The sequence below is a fragment of the Melanotaenia boesemani genome, chromosome 20 (genome assembly GCF_017639745.1).
Source record: "Melanotaenia boesemani isolate fMelBoe1 chromosome 20, fMelBoe1.pri, whole genome shotgun sequence".
Lineage (NCBI taxonomy): Eukaryota > Metazoa > Chordata > Actinopteri > Atheriniformes > Melanotaeniidae > Melanotaenia > Melanotaenia boesemani.
This window is the reverse complement of record NC_055701.1, coordinates 6,129,615-6,152,749: the sequence shown is the minus strand read 5'-3', so window position 1 is coordinate 6,152,749 and position 23,135 is coordinate 6,129,615. Positions and strand designations below refer to the sequence as shown.

At 37.4% G+C, this 23,135-nt stretch overlaps 2 protein-coding genes across 2 annotated transcripts; one reads left to right on the top strand and one right to left on the bottom strand.

Moving 5' to 3' along the window:
* Positions 1 to 110: 110 nt before the first annotated feature.
* utp25 (UTP25 small subunit processor component) lies at positions 111 to 10,115 on the bottom strand. The gene is made up of 12 exons (XM_041971306.1): positions 9,980 to 10,115; positions 8,104 to 8,143; positions 7,518 to 7,701; positions 7,229 to 7,450; positions 7,048 to 7,136; positions 6,549 to 6,959; positions 4,548 to 4,764; positions 4,261 to 4,463; positions 2,706 to 2,888; positions 1,836 to 1,945; positions 1,364 to 1,609; positions 111 to 561 (listed from the first exon to the last, which is right to left on the bottom strand). The coding sequence occupies exons 1-12, from the start codon at positions 10,078 to 10,080 to the stop codon at positions 306 to 308; spliced, it is 2,262 nt and encodes a 753-aa protein (XP_041827240.1). The 5' UTR covers positions 10,081 to 10,115; the 3' UTR covers positions 111 to 305.
* A 6,211-nt stretch (positions 10,116 to 16,326) lies between these two features.
* tmem151bb (transmembrane protein 151Bb) lies at positions 16,327 to 19,379 on the top strand. The gene is made up of 2 exons (XM_041971314.1): positions 16,327 to 16,854; positions 17,300 to 19,379. Exons 1-2 carry the CDS (start codon positions 16,774 to 16,776, stop codon positions 18,707 to 18,709), a joined length of 1,491 nt encoding a protein of 496 aa, XP_041827248.1. The 5' UTR covers positions 16,327 to 16,773; the 3' UTR covers positions 18,710 to 19,379.
* Positions 19,380 to 23,135: the final 3,756 nt, after the last annotated feature.

Genomic DNA, 23,135 nt, shown 5'->3' with positions numbered 1-23,135 from the left:
CAAATGCAGCACTTCAGATCACAGATGTTACATAGATCAACTAAAACCTACTAAAAGATAAGAGGATAATTTACATGATAACAGATGAAAATAGCCAGAGAATTTTTATAAGATTATATATTTTATGGTCTTTTACATTATGGTTTAATGTTCCCACTATACAAAGCAATAACCTGTTTTTTACCTAGGTGCACTGAGAGTAAAAGTTACAATCTCACCTTATTTCAGCCAAAAAAAAAAAAAATCAGTTCCATACATCTACAAAGTTTTTAGTCCGATGGTCTCACTTCGTCCCTCCAGCATCCTCAGGAGGTTTTTTCCTCCCCTCCTGTGATGAAGAGGTGAACAGTCTTGTTAGAGTGCAGCATCTGTCCGGCTCGCTGTGCTCCACTGATGGCAGCCAGTTTGTGAGCATCGTAACGGGAGTAGAGAGCAGTGCAGGTCCAGCTGGCCTCCTCCCCCTGACCCCCAGCTGCCAGCATGTTACACACCTCACTGTAGAAGTGAGGAAAGGATGGCAGTCCATAAAAGATCAGGTTCTGGATCCCTTTGATGGTGTACCTAAATTAAATACAAGAGACAAGAATTTTTTCTCATCACAATTTTCTTCTTTTTGGTAAAATAGTAAAACAGATTAATGTGATATGAAGAAGGATAAGCAATAATAAAATGTATTGATGGATTAACCAATTAAATACAATTTATTATTTATCCCTCCAACTTAAAAACACATTAAAATGAAAATTGTGACCAACACAAGAAACATGTTGGTCAGTGTGGCTGATGGAAATAATACATGTCTAAATGTACTCAGTGATATGAAATGGGACAAAAATTAGACTTTTCTAATGAAAAAAAAAACAACTTTTGTCAAGTTATATATATATATATATATATATATATATATATATATATATATATATATATATATATATATATATATATATATATATATATATATATATATATATATATATTAAGAAATATGCAACACTAATGTATTTAAAGTATGCAACATGCCAGTAACATGTAGTAAACATCCGAGAGAAACAAACTGAATCTTGGATCTAAATATACAAGGTAACGGATTTAACTCTGTTAAAACATTTATTATCATAACTATTGATATGTTAACTGAAATGTAACAAAGATTAGTGGTTTTAAATTCTTTACTACTGATTGCAGGGATCATATTTCCTTTATTTCAGGGACAGCTCTATTTTTTTTCCAAACCTCAGATTTGTGATTTAACATTCAAGCATCCTTAAAAGAACAACACTTCCACTTGTAGAAGTTTAGCTTTTCACCATCGCACTGCCCTGCACACCAACCACAGAAAGAAAAAACACTAGAACAAACTAACCTCTTGTAGAAGTGGAATCGTTCAGTAAAGAGCAGAAACTGCTTGTTTCCTTTCTGGAAGAAATGTCTGGCTCGGGACACCTCTGACTTGCTGGAATACTCGCAGATGGAGGTAAAGTTAATCTCCTCTTTCTTCATGTAGTTTCGCAGCCGGATGTAGTCGAAGTAAGACGGGATGTAGATGAGAGTGTGGGACATAACAGAGTCCTTGTACTGAGGGAGCACTTTATCCACAAAGAACTGGAACCTGCACATAAATACGAAGCAGCAGATGTAAATACTGTTCATTCACTAAGCTGCTGGGCCCTGATTTAACCTAAAGATACAACTGACTGGTTCATCGGTGCCAGGACATACACCTGTTTCTGTTATGTTTATAGACAGATTATGTTAGAGACAGTCTGTTTGGTCTGTGTGGAATGAGGTTGGAGGGTGGGCTCAGAAGTGAGTGTAAATTCTTCCATACATCTTACCGAGAATCATGATCGATGAAGCTGTCTGAAGAAAACATCTGAAACACGTGTGGCAGCTGAACCAGCACCTGGCAGATGGAGCCTGTTTTTGGTATGTTCTTTACAGCGATCTGGGACAAAAACACAGAAAAAACTGACATATTAGTGACAGTCATTACACTAAGTACTGACGTTAAACACACATTAAAACTGTGGCTTAATATCTTGATCTGATGATCACCTTGTTTATTCTTATCCAGCTAATCAGATTCTCTAAGAGCAGTTTGATTACTGCTTGTTTCCCAAATGATGTCGTAAATACAGTGCTCTATTTTAACCAAATGTTTCTTTCTTCGGTTTGACGTGATCCTAAAGTAACAGCTGTTAGCGGCCAAAGTAGTTTCCCCAACATGCATGGAAGGGTTAGAATCAGGCGTTGTGCCTTTAATTAGTTGCAATCTGCTATTTGGCCACTAGATGTTGTCATTCTGCTTCTTGTTGCTGCGGTAACAGCTACGGATATATTTTAAAAATAACTCAAATAACCAAAGCAGCCAATCAAAATAATGTACCTCATATTAAAGCTGTGTAAATGTTGCTAGCTGTCGACTGGCTGCCCACGATGCATTATATCGAGCCTATTTGCAGTCAGACTGTGTTCACAGACTCTGCTGTAGGATTTACAATCTCTGACACACAATGGAAGCAGCCAGCTGATTAGAAAAAAAAGATGCCCCAAAGTTTGACCAGCTTTGTGTCAAAAAAAAAAAAAAAAATTATAATAATTTTTTTATGCATGTGGACAAACGATCACCACGTAGTATGTTTTGTACATAAATGACCCATTATAAAATAAGAAGTAAGTTTAGTTATGCATCTACAATAGCCGACCTGTCCTCTGTAGTTTGCGCAGTGTTTTGTGAGGATGTTGTTGATCTGAGGGTCCTGGATGGAGCTGAACACCAGGGTCTGCCTATAATGTCGAGCCCAGTTGTTTAGGTTCCACATCCTGACTCTGGAAAAGTCAACTCCATGGGAGTCCAACGGCTGCAGGTTCATGTGCTTCATCACATGCTGGTGGGAGAGGACAACGCACATAAAACATTGATAAAAATGCTCATTTATAGATTATCATTATAAAGGTATAAAATGTGACTGTTAAAAGTTTATGTATCTGAACGTTACATTTAATGGAAATTATCATGAGGGATGACATTCAGTGCTTTTCATGATAATTTAACTCACAAACCCAGACAGAATTTATCTTAAATTTAAGGACATACACTGTAATGGGACATTTTTCCCAAAAAAAGACAAGTTAAGAATACATTAAAACAGACAAATGTGAATATTCTTAAGAAGAAAAAAGGATATTCGGAACTTATTATAACAAAATCTATCTTTTGGTTGTTTTCTGTCAAATTAATCATCTGAAACCTGTCAATGCATCCAAATAACAGCTGATTTAGCTTACTTCTAATGGCACCAAAACTGAATATAGGAGACCTTGAATAAAAACACAACAGCATATTAACTGAGTCTACCAAAAGTTCTAATTTCATTAAATCATCATATAGCTAAAAAAAAAAAAAAGGCCCATAAGATCAGTAAAAATATTTTCATATATTCTCATACAAATGCTTCTCATTGACCTGATAAACTGCTTGAACGAGGATTTAAATTATGGCAGAAGCAGTGAGTCTGATGGAGAGTTGGATTTACTGCAGCTAACCATATCAAATAGTAATAAAAAAAAAAATCACCAAAAAATTTGAGAAATTTCCTCCCTTTCTTCCCTACATGCACAAATCAAACATGCTTTGATTTATAAATAGCCGTGTTGCCATTTGGACAGCAGGGGGCGCCATTTCTTCCGCAGTGAGACTGTGAGACCCCCCCCCCCAAAAAATATAACAAAATATGAAGAGGCATATCTCACCCTAGGCATGACCAGGTCAAGTAATGGTGGTAAATGAAGAGAGACCACAGTGTGTTGTATATCTCAAAATATCAGCAACTGACAGTATGAAGCCAAACAAGTAATAACACTACATGGGGACGTCTCATCCTAAACACAAAGAAAAGCCTGTTGATTACTTATGAACTACTCAACTGTTGTATAAAGCAGGTTTGTTTACCTACAGCAGCATCCGTCTCAACCAAAGATCAACTCACCTGAAGAAGACTGCAGAGTTTCCTGGTTTAAAATGCTTCACACTAAAGTAGAGGAACTGGTAATTCCTTCTGCCACTGACTGGTTTTAAGTATAGTTAACGAAGAAGCAGCCAGTAAAATAAGTCTATGTCGTGGCACATTTTTAGTAAGCATCAGGGTGCAAGTGGTAGTGGGATCAAAGGGGGGGGGGGTTGACATTATTATTATCAATGAAAAGGAGCCCTGCAGAAAAAGCCACTGCATTACAGTGTCATAAATAAGCATAACTTACCAAGACATGTTCCCAGTTCTGCATGAAGAAGACGTCTGCCTGGTCCACCACCAGCAGCTCGATGGATGACAGGAAGTCAAAGTCTCGCTTACTTTCTCCTTCTGCTCCCAGCACAGTGCGGAGGCCCAGCGGAGATGAGATGATGATGTCTGAGGAGTAGAAGGGGGCGTAGAGACGCATGCTGCCCTTCACAATGGAGACACCTAAAAAGAAGAGAGCACAGCAGCATGATGTCATATAGATGAACTCAGAAAGTCTTTAAAACCTCTGCTTCTTTTGGACCGTACCGATCCTGAAGTGATCATCCACATTGCCAGAAAAAATGGCCTGATAATCATCTGGTCTGCGCAGGTTGGGCGGCTTGTCATCCACCTCCTCTCCAAACTCCTCTTTGAACTTCTTTTTGTTACTGACTGCAATCTTCCTGCCTTTGGTCTCTAGCAGGCTGATGAGCGTGTGGACGACTTGCAGTGCGCTGCCCCGAAATGGAACCAGAATCAGAACCTGGCATGAAGTAGAATAGGCCTTATTATCATTATACGGTGTTGGGTACAAAGAAATCGAGGGTGCTCTATCCAGCTACTGTGTGCAGACAAAATTATTAAATATTTATAGGCAGGGCCAGCCCAAGGTATGAGCGATCTAAGTGGCTGAGGAGCCCCCCAAGTGTGTTTGAAATGTCAAGACATCTCAATTGTAAACAAATAAACAAGGAAAAAAGGAAATGTTGTAATCATTGGATATTTTAAATAAAAATGGCAAAACACAAGGACTCAATTTTAGACTGTTTAGACTATATGATCATGGTCAGCATACAAATAAAACTAGTTTAATTAATTCCTGCCGCCTCGCTTGTATCGTGCATGTTGAGTTTTTTTATGCAGAGGGGTGCTCTATAATCTTTGAGGTTCACTAACATAAGAAGTCAACGACCAGTTGGCTTCAGTTTAAGCTATTTTGTACTTGAGGGTTAAATTTTTGCACAGAGTTGTACCTCTGTTTTAAATTTTAAAAGAAAAAGTAATTACACTGGTTAACTTGTTACTCTAAATGGCACTTATTTTCAAATGTAAATTCATTATGAAACACACACACTAGAGATGTGACGTTCATGAACGAATCGATTCTTTTGACCGACTCTTTTAAATGAACTGTGAGCCGTTCATTTGTGAGCCATTCTTTTTATATACAATTTTTTTACACTGTCTTCATCAAATCAAATCAAATCAAACATTATAAAGCGCTTTTCATGCCATAGGCAACACAAAGTTCTTTACATGATTAAAAACATAAGAATAAAAACACTGAAATCTTTCACTCAGTCACACGCACACAGTATACACACACACGCCAAGCCCAACCTTTTTGTTTTGTAAGATATTGTGAGAACGAGCCAGTCTTTTGAATGGCTCTTTGAAAGGAATGGCTCCTCAAGATCCGGCTCCCTTCAAAGAGCCAAAAATCCCATCTCTAACACACACACACACACACACATTAGACTGCACATTAAAAAGTGCACATTAATACTAGACTGTTTCTGTAAATTTATTACCCCATCAAGGTTAAGAACCACAACCAAAGTGACACCAGTATGATGTAAGACAACTACAAACAATGCAGATGAATGTGTGTTACATTAAAATGTATTAATGATGGATCACTAGTAAAAAAAAATAAAAAAAAATATTAAGAACTTACTTTCCGCTTTTGCATTTTACTATATAAGAAAAAATAAAAAACATCTAACTTTCTTACTTTCTAGTTTTTTAGCAAGCAGGTAGATCTGAGACTCCACCACCTAATGTCCTGAGCTAATCAGATTTGAGCATGACTTTTTATGAACCACGACTGTGGGATAGTTAGAGTGCTTCATCCATCCCTTATTTTACCTAAACTGTACAAAATGTCATGGTCACAAACACATTTATTAAGAGATAAAATTAGCAAAATTTGCTGAATAAATTACATTTATAATGCATAAGTTATATGTTTGTTTTCACTTCTGGTATTTGCTCTGCTATATTTTAGGTATAATATTAAACTCTAATTCACAAGTAAACCAAACAAGATGTAAATCATGTCTTATACAAGGATAATAAATGTTGCATAAATAAAGGCATAATCTTTGGTGTTTTCTGACCTCAAATGTGTTAAACATAATGAAAAAAATAATTTGCATTAAAAGTCTGCATGTTTCATCTGATCCTATACAATTCCAGTTGCCATTGATAAAAAATTGGAATAATTAAAAAATGAAGTAGAATTAAAACATGTGCATTTTAGTTTACCTTGGGTCTGGTCAGTCCTTGGTCTCTGGGTTCATCCTGTGGCTCAGCTCCAGCTTTAACCTTAGTTTTCTGCTCTCTTAGCTGGGCGTTGTGAGATAGGACTTGAGAATTAGCCTTCAGGACATGATTGAGCACATGGAGGCAGTATGCACTGCGCACATGTGGGCCCTGCTTCAGAGGACATGTCTCTGGATGATACAGATCCTTATAAGTGCCCATGAGAGCCAGCAGCTCCAGCTGGAGAGGGCTGACCTCCTCAGCTGCTGCTGTAGGATTGGAGATCTGGTTCAGATCCTTCCAGCGGGTCTCCAAAAGTTTGTGGAAAACTGGAAGATTTGTGTCTTTCTGCAGGCCAATGGGGCCAAACTTCTCAAGAGGACTTGTGCAAAGAAGAGTTCCCAATTTAGGCCACTAAATAAGAAAAAGTAAAGAGAGAATATAAGTGCAATTTATTCTAAAAGGTTTGCTTGGTTATTTAATTAAACTTTGTGATTAATACCACAATCTGAGTCTTGGATTTAGAGCTACAGTTTATTTTCTGTACATCCTCTTCAGTAAGCTCTGTATCCAGATGCTGGGAAAACATGTCTGCAAATAAGAGGAAACACGAAAATATACATTTTAATTCTGTATTCACAACATTTCCATCAACAAGAACCAGAACATAAATAAATTTGTACCTTTACTGTTGTCATGATGTGCAGATTGTTCAGCTTCCTCTTGTTCTCCTTTGTCCGTGAAGTTGGTCTCCAGACAGAACTCAGACTCATGCTCCTTATCCACAAACTCATTTCCTGCCTTCTTCTCCTCCTCTTCCTCTTCGTGTGCTTCTCCAAGTTCCTCTTCCCCCTTCACATAATCTTCATCACCCTCACTTCCATCTCCAGCTCCATCACTTTCCTCTATATTGAAAATATTTTCAGTCACATCTAAAACCAAACTTAAGTATTTTGCAAATGAACAGCTCACCTTCATCAAGGAGCTCCTCCTCTTCATCCTCTGTGCTTTCCTCCTCTTCACTCTGGCCATCACGAGTGGGTTGACTCAGAGTTGAAAGGAGCTTCTGATAGGCTGTTTTCTGCTCTGGCTCTTCCTCATCTTCTTCTTCTTCCAGCTCTTCTGGATCTGCATCAGACTGTTCTGGGCTTGATGGCTACAGCAGAGGTAAAAACATATTAAAACATAATAAAATCAGAGATGACAGCATTAATAAGTTGTAATACAAAAAATGAGACTGTGACCATTTAGTATTGTAATGAGACTGTTTATGGAGACAATGCCACTAATTAATAAAAAATAACCAAATATAATAAGATGCAGAAATATTCCTGAAGGCTATTTAAAGAAATTACAAGACAGGTTTAGACGAGGGTTCAGGTTGTAAATGAAGAAAGATACCCAACACATACTTTAGCTAGTTAGAAATACGCAGACCCTGATTTTCCTTATATTAAATATTTCAAATTATGTTTGCATTAGTCTAACAATTTCTGCACCTATTTCCTGTTTTACAAGCAATATATCAAGAAATAAATACCTATGCAACACTACTCACCAGTTCCACTATTTCAGTCCTTTCAGATCTTTCATTTACTCTGCAAAAAGAAAAAGAGAGAAAGCCTCAGCAAATACAACTACTGACAGATCAGCTTCCAGATTAACAAAACACACTATTTAAATGGGTTGTGTTTCTAAAGCAGACCTAACATTTAATTAAAAGGCATTGATTCTGTTTCTTTATTGAACAAACACTCACCAACCACATGAATATATATATTTATACAATTGCTAAAGATAAATAGGTAATCAGCCAATCATGCGGCAGCAACTCCATGCATTTAGTCATGTACACCTAATAATAATATTAATAATAATAACAACAATAATACTTAATTAGATTTAAATGGTGCTTTTCAAGGCACCCAAAGCTTTTCACATTTAATCTATTATTTAATCGCGCCACACGACATTCGCACACTAGTGGTGGTAAGCTACATGTGTAGCCACAGCTGCCCTAACGCAGTCAACCTCCACCAACGGCCTCTCCAACCACCAAACATTCATTAACAATCATAGATCAGTCATGCCAACACTGGACATAGTCAAGAAGACTGGAAGTTTAAACTGAGTAACAGAACAAGTACGAGTAATAGGAACTCAAATAAGCACTGGTTCCAGCAAAGGTCTGCAGAATAGCATCTCTGAACACACAGCATGTCCAACTTTGAAGCAGATGGGCTACAACAGCAGAAAACCACACCGAGTGTTACTCCTGTCAGCTAAGAACAGGAAACTGAGGCTACAATTCACACAGACTCACCAACACTGGATAATAGAAGATGGAAAAATGTTGCTGGTCTAATGAGTCTCTATTTCAGTTCCACATTCTGATGGTAGGCTCAGAATTTGATGGAAATAACATGAAAGTACAGTTCAGGCTGGTGGTGTTATAGTGTGGGGGATAAGATGTTCTTGGCACACTTTGGGCCTGTTAGTACCAACATTGCACCTTTTAAATACCACACCCTACCCAAGTATTGTTGCTGACCATGTCCATCCCTTTATGACCACAGTGTAGCATCTTCTGATGGCTACTTCCAGCAGGATAATGCACCATGTCACAAAGCTCAAATCAACTCCAGCTGCTTTCTAAAACATGACAATGAGTTCACTTTACTCCAGTGGCCTCCACAGTCACCAGATTTCAATCCAATAGAGCAGTTTTGGGATGTGGTAGAACAGGAGATTCTCATCATGGGTGTGCAGCCAACAAATCTCCAGCAACTGTGTGATGGTATCCTGTCACTGTCCTGTGACTCAAAATCTCAGAGGAACGTTTCCAACACTTTGTTGAATCAGGCAAAAGGGGGTTAAACCCGTTACTAGTACTTCAATAAAATGACCTAAGGACAGTAGTTATAGAAATATAATGTTAACACTGGCCCATCCATTGTATGCAGCAATGTAAACATTATTTTGCGACAATGTATAAATCAATATTACAAAAATTACCTTGTGTGTTATGATATAGAAAATATATGTGTTTTTTTTAACAGTGAAACTTTGAATTTCTAGTAGTCAGAATCCTAACATCTGCAAATGGCCATTTAAAAAAAAAAAAAAAAAAAAAAGATTTTTCGTAATTCATATCTACATTAAACTGAATCTGGACATTATTCTGGACACCTAAATACACTAGTCAGAATGAACTGATTTATTTAGGGAGTTTTTCTAAAGGATATTAAGAACATGGCAATAAACTATCGGTCATGTTTACTGCGTTTTGACTCAATTTGAACACATTTACTTTTAAGTTCAGGCTAAAAACAATCAAGTCTACATCACATTCTGAATGGTGCCTAGCTAGTTGGCTAACATAAAAGTAAGCCATTACTCATTTAAAACAAACCGTAATAAGTTGTTCTGCTTACATGTCGTGGAACGGATGCTCTTCTCCAAATTCCTTCAAGTGTTTCTTTTGTTTTTTAGTTAAATTTGTGTAAAGCTGTTGATTCTGCCTTCGTTTCCCCATGTTGTGGTTGTGATGTGCCGCTACACGTGTGGTTCCTCCAGTCTCTTCTGTGGCTGTTATGTATCAGCAACGTGTGTGCTGCCCCCTAGAGGAAGGGAGTGGAACTGCAGGTCTGCTGTGAACGAACAGGTGACAGGGTCAACAGTTGACCTTTTAACCATATAAACATTGAGACAGTTATGTAAAGAGAAACCGTTTAATGTAATTTTGTATTTAATTATCAAAGTTTGCTTTTAAATTGTCCACCATATTGCTTAAAAAAATCAATATCAACTGAAAAAAAATACTGCTGTGTATTTTGAACATTTCCATTTTGTGTACAGGAAACAGGAAATCTTTAAAAAGAGCCTACCCCTTGATTACCTTTTAGTGCCTTTCTTTCTATAGCAGCATTACCTTTGGCTTCTTGTATTTGTTTATTATCAATTTACCCATTTTGTGTTACTGAGAACTGTATCTGATTGACTCTAGACATTTCATGATAATAAACAGGAAATCATTGTAAAGTTTTATTTGAACCACTTTTTATTTTTCCATAAAGCGGAGCTTAATTGTAGACTTTTCTGCAGAGCAGCAAGTAAACATATTTGTCAAGATGACAAAATTTGTTGCATTTTCTCTGGATCTGATGTCCCATTAGCCAACAATATCATGTAGAGAGTAAGAGGAGAATGTGTAAATGGCTTCCCTTTATTTTTTTATACTAAAATGCATTGAAACTCAACATGAATGCTTTTTACAGTATAAGGAAAAAACCTACATGGCTCAGTGTTACTTTAGAGTCAGACAAGCATGGAGGTTCCCGTAGGTTATCGAGTGTTTTCTGGGTGAGCAGACCATACAGGATCAGACAGAAGGTGTGTGCAGTTTGAAAACTAACCTTGATCTATTATTGAACATGGTAATATCATTTTACTGTTTGACTGTTTCAGCTGTTACCATGGCAGAAGCCCATCTATTATTAAAGCATTTGGGAGTGTAGTAGTTGTACTCAGGGTATTTTCGGCTCATTTTGACACATCACTGAAGATTTTATTGTTGTGTACCACTATGGCTTAGGTACACTAAGTCTTTTTTTCTGAATAGGATGTGAAATATGTGAAACATTTTTATTTTTCAATGGAGGGGCCAAAACAGAAAGAGGAGAAAGAAAAGGCTGGAAAAACTGTTAGGTTTAGAGTTGCATCTGCCAACAGCGGCAGGGTCCTGGCCGAGGTGTTCAAGGATGAGAGGCTCTGGTTCGGCTCAGCATCGGACTCATTGGACTCTGACGGCACCAGCAGCTCAGAGGCAGAGCAGGGCAGCTCGCTGCCCACCAGCGAGGCCAACAGTCACTTGAATGGCCTGGCGGTTGATGGCACTGTGGACAATAATGGTGGTGAGCCGGATGACTTGCTTTTGTACGCCAGTGCCAAGAGAAACATGCTTTTTAGCAACAAGAGGATCAACATCTGCAGCAAGAACGGGACAATACGAGGAGTGAGGAACAAGGTGAGCGCAGGCCAAGTGCTTTTCAACAACCTCTCCAGCATGTACTCGGTAAGTTGGTGTGGAAAAGACTACAAAATAACACGTTAAACACTTATTTACTTCTATGACATCATTCTTTGTGTCTTCAGGCCTTGTTAATTTAAAATGTAGCCTATTAATCCCTGTAAAATCTGTTGATGATAAGGTGACATAAGTTTTATTTTCTTTTGTTAAGGGTTCAAGACGAAGGCCGTGGGAAAAAGAGTGATGAGTGTGGAATTTGAGCAGGAAAAACAGCTGAGGACTTCCTTGCAGCTTTCTCACTTTATTTACAAATAAATAACCAACTTCTAATATTATCCGCAATATTTTAAAGGAAGCAAAACCTACAGATAAGTCTCTGAGTTTATTTCTGGGAATGCAATATTTAAATAGAAAGAACCTGCAATTACTTCTAGTGAAATAATATCTTATATAACAAGGTAAAATAATATCATTATGAGATAATATCTCAGTTTTGAGATATCTTAAAACAGCAGTTGAGTTTATCGACATGTTTCTCAAATTTTGGAGATATTTATAATTTTAAATGTTTGAGATATTGATTTGTTATTTTGAGAGAGTATATCAAAGGTTTAAATAAAATCTCAGGATTTTAAGAAATAAATTCCAGTCTTTGAAATACTAAACCACATTATCTTCTAGATTCAAAGAATAATTTTGATGTAGAAACTCAATATACTGACTTAAAGGAGCTTTTCTTTTTAAATGTTAGTAGAAATGGGCTTCTATAGATTATAAATAGTGTCTATAGGTACTGATTAATATTTATCCTTATTGTAAGGATTTCAACAACTTAGAGATGAAATATTCTTTTTATTATTATTCATATTAATACTAATACTAATTCTAATACTAATACTAATACTAATACTAATACTACTGCTACTGCTACTACTACAACTACTACTAATAATAATAGTAATAGTAATAATAATACATTTGATATAAAAGCACCTTTCATGAAACTCATGAACACTTTAGAACGAACAGATAAAACAACAATGGCTAAAATCAGCATATAAAAGAAATGGAGGACAGAAATCTATGTTAGCATATTAAATTATATTCTGGCTACAATTTTAGATCTTTAGATGATTATAAACATTACAATTTGCAGAGTAAAAAAAATAGTACAAGCTACTGTACTTCAACAAAGACAAAACTATGTAACTAACATGACTCAAGCAAATCATTTTTTTAAAAAGTGACACTGAAGGGGATGGGGGAAAGACTTTTGTATTTTTATATGATGTTGTTTGTATGATTTTGATATTTAGTGGAGTTTCTCTCATTAAATGTGGCTAAATTCTATCAAGATTTTGTAAACATTTTATATGATTGGATGTTCACACACATACAACAGTATGAGCACAACCCTTCATTTTCATATTTATTATTCATCAATTACAGCAGATTTTATGCTTCATACACAACTTTTTTTCCCGTTTCATTTATCACAACTTACAGTGGGTTTTAAAATTTCTTCAAGTATTTAGTGACAGTGTAACATTAAAATGACTACTGTATTTATATTTGATTTTAACAATTAAATCAGTAATTAATATGATGTAGATTTTTACAGTCTCTTGGTTTTTTGCAGTTTACAGAAAACGTGCAGCACTGTGTCACTGTGATTTATTTGACAAGCAATAAATGTCTTATAGCTTTGTCAAAAAATGTCAATTTATTTTCCTCCAAGCAGTCCAAAGTCTACAGAGTTTATGTTCATATTCATGAATGACAGACAAAAGCAGAATTTACTGATTGTAAAGTTGCAGAAAATCTGATGTTTGCTTGAAACTTTGCTTAAACAACTCATTGAGCGGCTGCCTGTTCGTTTTCTGTTTTAAACTTATGTTCTTCTTTTAAGTCACATGATCATTGAAGCACATAGTGCGAAAGACAAATTAGAGCCGTGACTTACAAGCCATCAATCATCAAACCCTCCTTTGAAAACTTTGTTAGGTTCATTTAACATAAACTCAACTCCAAATGTCCAAATAAATAAATAAATAGAGCAGATAATGGAGGAAAAACTGATAGAGCTGTGCATTAGAAAAATCTACATTTGACATGACAGAATATTCCTTGAGAAAATAAATGTGAAAATGTCAACTAAATGCTGTCTTTTCAGTGATTCTTTGTGATCACAAACACTCATGAACTAATTTGCAACCAAGCAGTTGTTCAAATGATGGATGTTCATTAATTTAAATATGAATTTCAGATCTTTAAAATCTGTTTTTTTATATTGGATTTTTTTTTTTTTTTGTTTGTTTGTTTTTTGGAAGTGATTTTCTATTCAAATTAGTTTTGTTTTTCAAGTGAAGCTGCTGTTTGTGCTTTTCACCTGGGCTCATTTATTATTCATTGTTTTTGGCTCTTCATCCTCTTTGTAACAACATTTGTTCTTGTCAGTCTGCGCTGACTCAAGCTTAATTTTTATCCAATCAGCAATTTGTATGTGGCATGTAGCATCATCACCAAAGCCTATGCACCTTCAAGATCTTAAAAAATATCCCAAATCCTTCCCTGGTGGCTGAGAGTCGTGCAGACAGACACCTCCATGTGACCATAAATGGGCCACAAGTCAAGCATCTGATTAATTAATGTACTTTAATATGAAGTCTGCCATCTTTGTAACTGCTCTGTTCTAATGCTTTCCACCTACAGCTTGAGAAAACATCATCTGCAACTTTATGCTGCTCACAGCATGCAATATATCTGCAATGTGACACCATGTGACTAATTAGAATTGGTTCCTGAAATGTTCTGTGTAAACAGACTATCTGAGCTCTGCCTCTGGCTTGATTAGGATGCTCTTCAAAGTCAAAGCAGAAATCCTGTTACTCCAAAGATGTTTGATTTTACTCATGTCTGGTAAAAAGGACTTTAATACAACACACAATTTGTTTGCAAGATATTTAAAAGAACCTTAATATTTGAAAATGAAGGATTTTTACTTTTATATGATATTTTCTCACAGTAAAACATTCACCAACAACTGGGATTTGCTATTAGAGTGAAACTAATTGGATTGAATGAAATCTAATTAAATGATACCAAACTCAATTCCGTTTTTTTTTGGCGCCAATTCACAACAAATTAATCTCAAAGCATATTTACAGACACAGTTAATTTCAATCCAATTTAAAAAGTCAATTAATAAAACCGTTGTGAAGAAGGCTCAGGAGTGGCTGCACTTCTATGTGGTTCTAAAGAAAGGCTTGGAGAAAAAGCTGCTGCTGGTCTTCTATCACTGCTAGGCGGAGAGCATCCTCACCTAATGCTTGTGTGTGTGGTTTGCCGGATGTATGGCAGAGGATGGGAAAGCACTGCAGAGACTGAGAACAACAGCACAAAAGAAAACTGGTTCCTGGCAGAAATATCTGAGTCCTGCTGCCTGAGAAGGATCAAGACATTATCGACTGACCTCTCACATCAGGCTACCTGTTTGATCTGCTGCCTTCGGGGACATGCCACACATCAGTCAGATCACACACTAACAGATTTACAAACAGCTTTTCCCTCTGGGCCTTAAGAATGGCAAACAACTATACATAAACGGCAATAACTCAAGGATACTGGTAGCTTTACAGCTTTACACTGACTTTATTCTCTATTTTAATGTCTCTTCATCTTTTTAATGTCCTTTTATCTTTTAATATACTTATTTACTGGTTTTAAGCACCTTAATTTTGTTGTGCATTATTATGTAATCACAACAAAGTATTCTTTGTTTTTTATTACAACAAAGTATTCATTCATCTATTAAAAATGATCTTTCTAAGGAAATCAGCAGATTTCATCAAATTTTCTCTTTGATTCAGTCCCTCATCCTTTGCATGCAGGGTGACAGTGGAAAGGAAAAAACTCCTATGACAGGAAGGAAAAACCTCCATCAGAAACAGGTTCAGGAAGGGAGACCATCTGCCTTGACCAGTTGGGAGTGGAGAGGAAAGAGGCATCAACAAGCACCATAACTCTAAGTCAGGGGACACCTGCTGAGAAAGAAAAAGGGAAAACAAACTAATGATGCATATTTATACATGGAAGATAAAGAGGGAGGGACGTGTGGGACCTGGGTTGTCCCACAGCAGCAGAACTAAACAACTATAAGCTTTATCAAAAAGGAAAGTTTGAAGTTTAATCTTAGAGATAAAGAGGGTTTACTGCTTCCTGAACCCAAGAGGGCCTGATAATTAAAGACTCTGCCTCCCATTCTACTTTTAGAAACTCAAATAAAACCTGTGGTCTGACAGGAAATTATGGACCTATGAAATCCTTAAGATCCAATAGCTCAATTACTTTATATGTGAGGAGAGAAATTTTAAATTCTAGTCTAGACTTTACAGGGAGCCAGTAGCTTTTTGGCTGAACTGATACAAATTAGTTCTAAGGCCCAAGGTTCAGAACTTTATTAAAGTAGCTATTCTTAGTAAAGCTGTATGAGTTTGCATTTCACATTAATTTATTTTATAAAAATGTAATTGGTGATGTAAGTCAGGCATCATTAACAATCCACTGATCTAAACCCAAAATAAAATGTTTAAATGATATAAAATGCATATTAATATAAGCGAATAATCCGACAGATAAGAAATTATTAGAATAAGCCATCTAACAGCTGATTATTTGTCTAAAGACTTTGATCTCACTAACCCAAATAACCAAAAACAGTCTTTGCCAGCTTTAGGTTGCGACTTTCCCTTTAAGCCACAGATTTATGAAACAACATCTTACCTGCCTCGGTCAGCACCATGGACAGCGACCCCGCGAGCTCTCTCCACCAGACCTCCCTCACCTCCAGCTCACGGACAGATCCGCAGCGGGCCCTGAGGGGCAGGGCATGATCATCCAGTAATGACGACCAGCTAAAACAGCTCTATCTACCACCATGCTGCAGCACTGACATTCAAAGCGAGGCGTGCAGGATGCGGGCTTTCCTGTAGAAACACCGCCGCGCAGCCTGCGGAATGATCCCATTTTTCTGGGTTTCGTCGACTCGCCTAAAAAGAAAAACAATGAAATGACAGCAGCTGTAATGCGGTAGCTCGTCTCGGATGAGAGACGCTGCAGAAGCAGAGCAAGGTAGTGAAAGCTCTTCATCTTCTTCCCACTCCACGCCCTGTCATTATTTATCAATAGCAGCCCGGCACCATGTCTCCTCCAGCATCGGCGGCGGCGACGGCCAGCGAAAGCAGCACGACCACCGTCTTCGAGGAGGACACCAGAGAGGAGGTATGACCCTGTCTTTAAAGTAAATGCTATTTTTATGGGGATTGTTGGGTTTTTGTCGCAGAATTTTAATTCTGTGCAGACTGTGAGACTCTGCAGGTGACTTATTTTTTTCCCCTGGAATTTAGTTGTAAAATAAATCTCGTTTTGTGGAAATTAATCCAAAATTATGACCTGCATTGATAATCTTATGGATCATAGGCCTGTGATGCGGTTATAGGCAGTTCCTTTACCTGACTGTCACCTTTTCTCTGCTGTGGGCCTGAAATATCTCACCTGCAGAGAGCTGCAAAATGTCAAGAAATGTTGTCCTTGCTAGAATACATGGCCGATTTATTCATGTATTTATGTAAAAGATCCTGAAGAAGTCAGCAAGCAGATTAGATACATATGGTCATAGATTTTATGATAATTTTTTTGTCACTTCTTGTTTTGTTTGATTCAACAGCAAAGACCCCTGAAGCAATCTCTGAGCAAGTCATTATGTCGGGAGAGTTTTTGGAAATGCCTGGTCTTGTCCATTCTCATGTATGGCTGCATGGGAGCGATGGTTTGGTGTCACGTTACCAAGGTGACCCGCCTTACCTTTGACAGTGCCTTCAAAGGGAAATCCATGATGTACCACGACAGCCCATGCTCTGATGGCTACATCTATATCCCCTTGGCCCTACTGGGCATGCTCTACCTGGTCTATCTTGTGGAGTGCTGGCATTGTCACGTGAAGAATGAGCTGCAGCACAAAGTGGACGTGGAGGGCATCTACGAGCGTATCCAGAGGATGCAGCAGGCTAAACCCTGTATCTGGTGGAAGGCCATCAGTTACCACTATGTTCGGCGAACTCGACAGGTCACACGCTACCGCAATGGAGATGCTTACACCAGCACCCAGGTTTATCATGAGCGTGTCAACACCCATGTGGCAGAGGCTGAATTTGATCATAGTCACTGCGGTGTTAAAGATGTTTCCAAACAGCTGCTGGGGTTGGAGAAGTGTCCTCTTACAAAGATGCGGTTTACAAAGTGCTTTAGTTTTGCCAATGTGGAATCAGAGAATTCTTACCTCACACAGAGAGCCAGGTTTTTCACTGACAATGAGGGCCTTGATGACTACATGGAAGCCAGAGAGGGCATGCACCTGAAAAACATTGACCTGAAGGAGTACGTAATGGTGCTTTCTGACCCAGAGCACCATCCCTGGTATCTGTCCCACTACGTCTTCTGGTTTGCATCATTCCTCACTTTCTCCTGGCCTCTCAGAGTCTTCACTGAATATCGCACTGCATATGTTCACTATCGTGTCGAGAAGCTTTTTGGACATGATTACCTCCCCGTGACACCATGTGATGACCGGCCATATTGGCGTCGTATTCCTCGTGTTAACACCATTGACAGCACAGAACTGGAGTGGCACATTCGCTCCAACCAGCAGCTGGTTCCCAGTTATTCGGAAGCTGGTCTGATGGATTTGGCCCAGTGCCCATCCAGCTTTAGTGGTATTCGTCAGAATTGTGAACGCTGCCACAGAGCGATAAGCTGCTCCTCGGTGTTCTCCAGGAGCGCCCTCAGCATCTGTACAGGCACCAGCTCCCGCATCCCCTTCAGCGGCAGCCGGTTCTCCTTGGCGCGGCGCTACGGCTCCCAGCGCAGCTGCTTCTGGAGGAGCGGCAGCTTGGATGACCAGGAGAGTCCCAGCGAAAACACCCGCTGTCTGTCAGAGCGCCTCACCACAGACGAAGAGGGGCCACCAGACTACGATGATGCTCTTTGCTACCCTGTGCTCATTGTCCACTGCAGTGAGAACTGCCACAATCACAGATCCTTCCACAGAAACGGCTCCTGTGTGGAGACTTCTTTATGAAACAGTGGGACCTCCGTAGCATGCAAACACTTTAGACATCAGAAAGAGCAAGTAAACAAGCCTGTATGGGAGCCCGTTCCAGCCAGTTGTAAATTAAATTAATAAATAAATTTAAATTGATTATCTCATGATGATGAGATTTAAAGTAATAAGACTCAAAGGCATGATTATGAGATTCAAAGTAATTATGAGCTGAAAAGTCATTATTATGAGATACAAGTCAATATGATAAGATTTAAAGTTATAAAATAATCATTGATTTTGACTTTCATCTTGTAATAAGTTTTTTTTTATCTCACAATAATGACCTTTTATCTGTGAGTTTATCTAATAATGACTTTCTATATCGTAAGATTTTTTTAAACTCACGATAACTTTATCTCATCATTTTAACTTTAAATCTAAATATTGTGACTTTAAATCTCATTATTAGGAGATACTTTGTCAATATTTTTAATTTAAGTGGTGGATGGGTTTCCATAAGTCTGAAAGTCAGACACACGGATTCATGTTGTAGTGTTAAACTATGAGAAACAACTGCCTGAAATCTGAATGTGTGAATCACCAAAGCAATAACAGCAGATAGTGTGTGCAGAACAATGTGACAGAAGTTTGTGAACACACAGACAAACTGTCCGGCTTCTAGTAAAAAAACAAAACAAAACAAAAACAAGTAGACAAAGACTGTTACACTGTACACAATTGCCATAGCTTTGAAGGTCTCATATGTTCAGTGCACAGAAATACTGAAGCAGCAGTTACCTCGTTAGACCTTTTGCAGAGGTCACCGTGTACAGGAGCAAAAATCTCATGGTAATTCACAATATTTCAGAGACAAAGAAAGATGGAGCTGATTTGATCATCATCACAAAGAAGATGGACGAGTTCTGGCAACATGTAAAATCACAGCAATAATAGTGACAACACAGATCCTCTCAAATGAAAATTGGACAAGAGGAATATCAATCAAAATGTTGTTCCTATGCAGATCAAAAAGAGACACGGGAAGCTCCAGTTCAAGAGACAGATTAACACTGATAAAACATCCTGTGATGTTTGAACATCTTCATTGTTGATGTGCTGTAAATGATTTTTATTAATCAACATGCCTCATATATTTCTTCATACATTTTCCAGAATGCCTTTTAACAGATGCAAACAATAGGTTGAAGCTTAAATTTAGCTTTTATGTTGATGGGAATATTTTTGTTTCTCAGCGTTTGTGCTGGTGTGACTGTTGACTGTTGGTGCTACATGGCAGCTTCAGAGAAAGCATCTTTTAGATTTAGGTGTAAACAAATGACAACAAACATGATGTTTACAGCTGGTGTTTATGTAACCTTCAGTGCCCAGTAACATAGATTTGGCATCTGCAGGATAATTCAACAAAAGTAAACAACCGAATCAAAGCTTTTTAACTTAGTTAAGGACAGATTTTTTTCTTTTACATTTGATCAATTTGAATGGACTGACCCAGAAACTCAACAACATTGCACCACAGAGACTATCAAGTCATAATAATCTTTATCTTTTCAGACTACACACATTATGAAAACTTAACCACCCATAATAAATCAAGAAACATAAACAGTTTTAGTATTTAATCTTAAATCTTAGTTCTCTGCTGCCTACTGCCACGACAAAACCTGCAACTGTGCTACAAACACCTTGATATGTCAGTACATTATAATGTGGACAAGATAATATAAGGACTTTTTGACCATAAATCTGTAGAATATTTCAACAGGATAGCTTCTGTAAAACAACAACAAAAAAAACAGTGTGGAAAAATATTCTTTTGTAAAAGCCACGTCTGAACTTGCATGATCTCTCTGTGCAGATAAACTGTGTTCAAACCATAAAACATACATGAATGTAAACCACCAGCATCTATATATACTGTATGTCTGTTATGTGTCTGTCTAAGGAACAATGCTCCATTTTAATCTGTGAAATGATGATTTCAGTCTACCGTATACTGGATGTGATCACAAATACACAAGAATGAACTCTGACATCACACCATGCTACTGAAGGAGACTTTGGATGTTGACACACCATTAGAGGATTCGTGAATCTTTTGAAATGAGTTTACAGGCAGCATATGCAAAGATGTAAATGCACTTACATTTACACGCACATTACGCAAACTTTATATACAAACATTTTTATAACGTCTAACACACATCTTGTTCTTTCATTGTTTTCAATAATGTGGTGACATCAGTATTATGCACATGGTCCAAGTGACACACACAAATTGGAGATGAATGTTGATGTAAATTATCTACAAACAAAAAAAAAAGCTCAGACGTGAAACAAAAACAAACTTCTTGTAAAAAGTTTAAAATGTTATTGTCAATATAATCAAATGGGCTGTATTAATAACCTGATTACCTTTGAAAAAAATGAATTTGAATTTATATCATGCTGGAAAGATTAAAATTGCAATAAATGTCTGGGGTTTACCCCTTGTGTGGTTCAAAATGTTGCTGGCTTAAAAAATTTAACTTTTATTGTACACTTTTGTATGCCAAAGAGCATTTGACTCAAACTACCCGGTTTGTGTGTGCTATTAGCTAAATCAAGTTTGATATTGATTATTTAACTTTGCACAGTCATTACATCTGGAGGTTTTATGACTTTTTCCATCTTCTCCATAAAATGTAAATGTGAGATGATGTATGAATACTGTGTTATGATTTATATTGTTGAAGGAGAACATCAAAGAATTACATTACTGGCTCTTGGGCATCTGAGGTTTATCCTGGTAAAGGTCAGTTTACACAGAATATTTGTTAGAGTTTGACTGTTGTTAGGATGGCCCTTCTGGCCCTGTCTTTGACATAGTTCATGTCAAAATCTGTTTCTGCCTGGATTTATTCAGCGAGTGCAGATGCAGGTGCTGCATCCAGCATTTAATTGCTAAACTTGTCAGTTACAGTCATCAGTCAACAATTTCTTAGAAATAGTTCTCTGTATCAGCATGTTTCAGTCAAAAATGCTGATCTGTTACCTCAGAGCAGCATTTCAACAAGCACAAAATTGATTATTACAGTTTGTTTCAGGACAGTATGAAATTCTGTACAAGCAGGATGATATCTGGGAAATGGGAATTTGGTTTTTAATCAGCCTTTTTGTAGCTGATGCATGGAAAAACCAAGCTGAAGATGTTTGGCCACAAATCACAGGACCACATTTGGTGACAATAACCAACAACAAATTAACACAAACACCAGATATCAACATCAGTTTTGCAGCTACAAACCCCATCTGTGTACCAAAGCATTCCAGAGGTAAAATATCATCAATCTAAATAATTATAAGAATAATAATGGATTGGATTTGATTCAAGGCACCCAAAGCGCTTTAGTGTATCCATTATTCATCCACTCTTCCCTCATACCTGGTGATGGTAAGCTATGTGTGTAGCCACAGTTGTGCTGGGGCAGGCTGAAGGAGACGCGGCTGCCAGTCTGCGCCTACGGCCTCTCCGACCATCACCGAACATTCATCCACATTCATTCACCAGTGATGCCAACACTGGAGGCAAGGAAGGTTAAGTATCTTGCCCAAGGACACAATGACAGTTGACTGCGGGAGTGGGAATCGAACCTTCCGGTCATTGGACGACCTGCTCTACCGCCTGAGCTACTGCCACCCCAATTATGTATAGTAATGCTCTCTGTCATACACAAGATTTATTCTAGTTTTTGTGTATTCTGTTTTTTTGTAGGCAGGAATGTGCTGTTTTCTTTTTTTTTATTGCAGCACAGCTGAATAAGCCTTTTCTTTGAATACAATCTATTGTTGAATCACTTGTCTCTGTACATGAAGTACAGTGCAGACCATTATGTACAATCATCTTTTTCATAACCAGCTCCAAATGCTCCAAAGCACAGACTCAGCATAATTGTCCACTTATTTATTTATTGATATATATATATATATATATATATATAGTAGAAAATGTGATGCAGAAAAAAGCAAAAGAAAAAGTTTTAAACTGTCTTTAAAAACTTCACCTATGAAGCCACTCTAAGATATCTCCAATGTAGATATTATAATTTGCTAGGCCTATAATGACGAGAAAACAAATTAGTTCAATTTTAATTTAGGAAAACAAACTTCTTAAAACTGTATTCAGGGGCTTTCTGGCTGGGTCACTGGTTGGTGCCTTGCATATATTTTTCTTCAAATTATAAAATGAAAAGAAAAACAAATTCCAGCAATGTTCAGGTTACATATTACAATTCTTTTTCTTTATTATCCATGTTCTGGCTTCATTGCGGTCATTAGCACACATTGTGCACACAGCCACTTAAAATTTTACAGGCATTTTAACCTCTTTACACACCTTTCCTTGCGTGTGAAGTTGTGTGAGAAACTTTTAATCTGTTAGTTTTTTATTTAAAATAATTTGTCT

Excerpts from the sequence above, each read along its gene's own strand:
- tmem151bb (XM_041971314.1), top strand. The coding sequence starts at position 16,774 with ATGTCTCCTCCAGCATCGGCGGCGGCGACGGCCAGCGAAAGCAGCACG. Across the intron at positions 16,855-17,299 it reads AGGAGGACACCAGAGAGGAG|CAAAGACCCCTGAAGCAATC; the intron begins GTATGACCCTGT and ends TTGATTCAACAG.
- utp25 (XM_041971306.1), bottom strand. The coding sequence starts at position 10,080 with ATGGGGAAACGAAGGCAGAATCAACAGCTTTACACAAATTTAACTAAA. Across the intron at positions 1,946-2,705 it reads GCGCAAACTACAGAGGACAG|ATCGCTGTAAAGAACATACC; the intron begins GTCGGCTATTGT and ends TTTTTGTCCCAG. Across the intron at positions 1,610-1,835 it reads TTCATCGATCATGATTCTCG|GTTCCAGTTCTTTGTGGATA; the intron begins GTAAGATGTATG and ends ATTTATGTGCAG.